Here is a 5,558-nt window from a genome sequence, read left to right as displayed (position 1 = left end):
CTGCCTTGGCTTGTTGTGTTTGGTTTTTTTCCAGGTAGCACACAGGCAGAGCATGCACTGATTTTATTTTGTCCTTGGGTAAAAAAATAGGAATCCTAAGAATTGAATCCTCCCAAACCTTTCATCCAGTCACTGCTACCACACCACAGGAAAAAAACAACATCACAAATAACCAAAGTAGCCTCAAGTGAGTTCAAGTGCTCCTAACAAATTAAACATGTTGATGCTGACAAAGGGACAAGGGTTCCTAGTGCAAATCTCTGTCACTTAGCCCACTTTTGGGGTTTAGAACTTCAGATGAACTCTTCATGTCTAAGGCAGATCGAACAACTTCTTATAAGGCCAAACAGCTGGCAGTACACAAAGTCTTTACTGTGAGGGCTCTAGGCAATCTGATCTAGTTGAGGATGTCCCTGCTGATTGCAGAGGGGTTGGACTGGATGAGCTTTGGAGGTTTCTTCCAACCCAAACCATTCTACGCTTCTGTGCTTCTAACAAGCAGGGTCTCAGGTTATGTAGCTGTCTACTTGAACGAGACAGTGTGCTGGCACAGTGGCAGCCATAATCTAGTGCCAGCTCTGCATCCCCTGCCTTCTCTGCACCCCATGGATTCTCTGTGAGCAGCCCTGGGAAAAAGAGATGCAGTATTGCCATGCCTCCCACCAATACACCGCCTCAGAGTCAGCTTTGAGGAACGCACTGTGTGGGAGTCAGAGACTTGCCCCCACTCTGCCTTTAGCACATCTCCAAAAGTGGACCTTACCTTCCCAGAACTGAAACCACCCAACCTCGGACCTGGGAGAAAGCTGTTGTCTGTGGCTCTGTGGGAAGGAAATTGCTTCTCTTCTCCTCCCACCCCAGCAGCCCTGGTATGGGCATACAGATCTAAACTGAGGGCAAACACCACGCAGAAAGGGATTCCCTTTTTCCCACCAACAACCCTGGCGACATCATCTCGTGGGGAAAGAGGAACTTCACGACTGTTTGTGGTTGGAGAGGCTGGCCAAACCCCTGGAAACAGACCAACGAAAGGCGATGGTGGCTCCAAAAAGAAAACCTCTGTATTAAAAGCCAAATAGCACAGAGCTACAGTAATAAACACACGATCTCAGCTGGGAAATACAACGGGAGAGGTTCCATAAAGTTCAGCTCCGGCAAGAACAACACACAGGCTCCATCACTTCCCGATTCTGCCAAACAGAAACGGCCCTTTCTATAAAGAACATGAAAAAGAGGACCGCTCAAACTGCATTCATAGACAAAAAAGCTGCTCCTTGGACTACCACAAAGGCGGCTGGGTGGCAGGGTCTCTGCCTGCCTGCGTCCAGTCCGGGCGGGGGAGGCTTTTTCTTTCTGTGGGTTGGTTTTTGTTTGCCTCTTGTTTAGGAAAGCGTTCGTTTAAAACGGATATTAAAGATATAAAAGGAGCACACAGGTTTTTGGTCGTCTCCGGCAGTCGCGGGCCAGGCTCTCGGGGCGGGCCGGAGCCTGCAGCCCCCTCCCGCGCCCCCCGGCCCCTCTCCCGGGCCGCCGCCGTCCCGCCGCGCACCCGCGCTTTAAACAGGGGATAACCACCACCACGACAGAGTCCGGGCGGGCGGGAGGCGGCTACGCCGCGTCCCCTCACACCAACACGACGAAGAGAAGGGAGGACCACCGGCAGAAGCTACTTAGTGGCGGCGGCGGTGGCGGCGGCGGTGGCGGCGCCGCCGCGGCGCTGCTCCATGCCGTTGGGCAGGAAGCCGGCGATGATGGGCACCGGCCAGATGAGGGCGGCCACGCTCCACACGATGATGACCAGAGTCATGAAACAAGCCACCAAGGTAGACTCGATGGGCTTGCGGTTCATCCGCCAGCCCGGCTCCCCCTTCAGCTCCTCCAGGCTGAAATCCAGGCAGCAGAAATTCAGCGGTTCCCCTTGCAGCCAGTACTGGCCGGGCTCCGCCGCCGGCGGGTAGGAAAGCGAGGAGGAGGAGGAGGAGGAGGAGGAAGAGGCAGCGGCGGCGGGTTGGGACGCGGTGCCCCGCAGGCGGCCGACCCGCCGGCCCCGCACCCAGCTGCAGCCCACGCAGAGGCGCAGGTCTTGCTGGGCACCGCCGGCAGCTAGCCCCAGGTGCTCGATGAGCAGCGGCGGCCCCACGCGGTGGAAGGCGGCGGAGAAGAAAGCCCGCCCGTGGCTGTTGGTGGAGAAGAGCAGGAGGTCGCACTGGATACCCAACGGGCGGCTCCAGCGCACCAGCAGCGAGCTCAGCATCTGCCGCTGCACGCTGATATTGCAGTGAGGGTCCTCGGAGGGCTGCGGCTGTGGACGCTGCTGCTGTTGCTGCTGCTGCTGTTCCTGCTGCTGCCCGGAGGAGGTGGGAGCAGAAGAGAAAGGCTCTTGGCTAGGGGCGGCCGGTGTGCCGGGGATGGAGGTGCTGCCTTCCTCCTTGCTTACAGCCCCGTCGACAGCCCCGTCGAGGTCCATCTCGAGGCTGGCCAAGGAGCGGGAGGAGGAGTTGACAGGGGGCAAGAAGAGCTCTTGCTCCTGCTCCTCCTGCCCGCCGGCAGACTCCGAGGTGCTCCAGCCCTGGCAGGGCGGCAGGCAGGCGGCCAGCAGTGCCGGAAGGAGCAGCGGCAGCATGGCATTAACTTAGAGCCGGAGAGGAGGGAGAGGAGGAGGAACGGGAAGCTGCATGGCGCTGCCGGCTGCCATCTGCGAAGGGACGCACACACTGCTCTCGCCGAGAGGCAGGCAAGGAGGGTGGGGGCAGGCGAGGGGGTGGGAGCGGGGCTGGGGCTGCCGCGGCGGCGAGGCGAGAGAGCCGCGAGTGTCGGTGACGGCAGAGGCGCTCCCCTTCCCCGCCTCCGCGCCCCCGGACCGGCAGCACCCAGGCGGGAGAGCCGCGCCCTGAGGTGCTGCCCGGGAGCTTCCCCGCCCTGCCGCCCCGAGGGCAGCGGCGGCTCCTCGCCTCGCAGGCGGCGACCGCCCGGCGCCAGCGCACCGGTTCTCCCCGCTCCTCCCTTGGGGTCTAGAACCGAAGGCTCCCGGCTTCGCTGCCGCGTCCGTGGGAGCTGCCTTGGTCTCCCTCCCTTGTCGGGGGCGAGGGAAAGCGGCTGGCGGGCGGGGGGAAAGAGATCCAGGGCGCCGTTTGCGTACACTTTTCGTTTCGCCTGCATAGGAAGGGAAAGGGAGTTTTAACTGTCGGAGAGCCTGCAACGGGGGCACCTTTCAGCCGTGCTCCTGAAGCCTGGGCTCGGCCCCGGGACTCGCTCCCGCAGCCCGGTGTCCACAGGCGCAGGGCAGCTCGCAGATGGGTGCGAGTGGTCCCCGTAGCAAAGATTGAAACGTGGAAGCTTACTTCAAGAGTGGTAGCAGCGAGACTTGGCTGTGTTTTTCAAAAGCCTGCTTTCTGAACAAGGTAGTTCATAATGGAGCTGTGCACTTCAGATTGTTTCATAGGATCATGGAGTGGTTGGGTTGGAAGCGATCTTTACAGGTCACCTAGTTCAGCCCCCCTGTAGTGAGCAGGGACATCTTCACCCAGACCAGGTTACTCAGACCCATGCAGCCTAGCCTTGAATGTTTCCAGGAATGAGGCATCTACCACCCATCTGGGCAACTGGTGCCAGCCTGCCATGGTTCAGGCCCAGCCAGCAGCTGCTCACACAGTGGCCTCTCAACCCTGAGTTGGAGAGGGAGGAAAACCAGGAGCAAAATGTGAAGTCCTGTGGGTTGAGAAAAGGAGAGTTTAATAGAACAGTGTAAAGAATAAAGACACAGCAGGACAACAGCAATGCTAAGGGTGTGATATATAAAGCAAGTGATATAAACCACCCGTTGGCACCATGCACCAAAAGCTGCCAGGCCAGCTTCCCCTACAGCCTTGATACAGTGGGCATCATCTTTGTATGCTATGAAGCACCCCACTGGCTGCTTCAGCTCTCCTGCCTGTGCCCCCTCCCAGTTTCTTGTAAGAAAAGTAACCTTATCCTCGTGGAAGCCAGGTGACAGTGTTCACCACCCTCATTGAAGATGCATTTGGGCTAAACCTTCACCCCTTGTCCTGTCACAGCAGGTCCTGCTAGAAAGACTATCCCTATGTATCTTATAAGCACCCTTTAAGAACCAAGGAGCTGCAGTAAGGCCTCCCTGGAGCCTTGTCCAGCCTGAACAACTGCAAGCTCTCTCAGCTTTTCCCCATGGAGGAACCTCTGTACCCACTCCAACAGATTCGTGTCTTGTGCTTTGTGGCCCTGTGCTGGCTCTGGGATTAGTCCTCTTGCTGTGTTGCAGTTCAGCTCTTGGAGCTGCAGGGAGGGACAGAACTGGATGACACAAATGATGAACATACCTTAGCCTACACCTTAGGCAGAGGGTGCATAGAGTTACATTTCCTTGGCAAGCATCCGGAGTGGAGCCTTTCTTCTTTGCTTTAGCAGCCGTTTTTTGGCACAGGGGAGACAAACACAAAGCTTGACTTTCCCAGCATGGGTCCATGTATGTGAAATGGACACCATGAGGTGCTCACTGGGGCTGGCATTGGTCCGTGCTGGACCGGGGCAGATGGGAACAGAACCAGCCCAATGTCGCAGTGGCACATGGGCATCTGCTGGCTTGGACCAGGAGTTGCTGTAATGCCACTCTCAAGTCCTGCAGATGAGGGAAGGTAGTGAGTAACTTTAGGATGTGCTATACCCCAGCATGAATGAAGGTAAGGAAGCAGTTTTGTTTCAGAACCAGCACCCACAGGTATCACGACAAAACCCGGAGCTGCTTGCCCTCTGTTCAGACACCCGAGCACTCCAGTGAGCCTGTGTTCAGCCTCAAGATTGCCCAGGTGGTGTTGCCCACCAGATGTCTATGGCCTGCCTGAGTTTTCAGTTCTCCAGTGCTTTTTGTTGTCCCTCCAATGTGTCTCTGTGTGGATGTCCTTTGTCATATCCACAGTTCCACACATTGGTGTGGCTAGAAGCTTTTCTGTTGTAGAATGTCTGTAGACCCCAAACCAATTTAATAGAGGGCTGCTGTGTGGGAAATAACGTTCAAGCTGTTCAAGCACTCATGCACAGATTACATTGCTTTGGGATTTTGGCACAAAGAACTGGAAATGAAACTAAGCCTCATAAATAAGATTTAGCTCTTGAACACTGTTGCAGTATGTGGGTGGCAAATGTTCTCAGGCAGAGCTTCAGTTCTTTCAGTCTCCACTTCCAGCACTCCAGATGAATGCAGTCAGGAGTGTTTGTGAAGAAGTTTGAGGAGGGAATGCTGAGCTGAGTTTCTCTTCCTGCAAGGAGAGATAACCTGCCACAGGAAGGTTAAATGCATTTAGCATCATTTAGGCTACGCTAGTGAAGAACTGAAAAGAGGGCAATTTATTTCAGGTTTAAGATGTGTGAGTGCTTCATACCTATTCCTCTTCCTCAAGGAATAGTTGAGCAAGTGGGAAGAAAAAGCAGAAAGTCATTGGTTGGCCATTGGCTGTTGCTTGGTAGCCACAGTACAGCAGAGCCCTTTAGAGATAGTTCATTTACAGGTCCATCAGGTATAATTAGCCTCTGCATAGATTCAGTCC

The 5,558-nt window shown here is 55.9% G+C and overlaps 1 protein-coding gene across 1 annotated transcript; it reads right to left on the bottom strand.

Moving 5' to 3' along the window:
• Window positions 1-1,043: 1,043 nt before the first annotated feature.
• Window positions 1,044-3,054, bottom strand: TMEM158 (transmembrane protein 158). The gene has a single exon (XM_064169586.1). It carries the CDS (start codon window positions 2,621-2,623, stop codon window positions 1,667-1,669), a length of 957 nt encoding a protein of 318 aa, XP_064025656.1. The 5' UTR covers window positions 2,624-3,054; the 3' UTR covers window positions 1,044-1,666.
• Between the last annotated feature and the right edge of the window lie 2,504 nt (window positions 3,055-5,558).

The sequence above is a fragment of the Pogoniulus pusillus genome, chromosome 32 (assembly GCF_015220805.1).
Source record: "Pogoniulus pusillus isolate bPogPus1 chromosome 32, bPogPus1.pri, whole genome shotgun sequence".
NCBI classification, from domain to species: domain Eukaryota; kingdom Metazoa; phylum Chordata; class Aves; order Piciformes; family Lybiidae; genus Pogoniulus; species Pogoniulus pusillus.
This window is presented reverse-complemented; position numbering and strand designations above follow the sequence as displayed.

Excerpts from the sequence above, each read along its gene's own strand:
- TMEM158 (XM_064169586.1), bottom strand. The coding sequence starts at position 2,623 with ATGCTGCCGCTGCTCCTTCCGGCACTGCTGGCCGCCTGCCTGCCGCCC.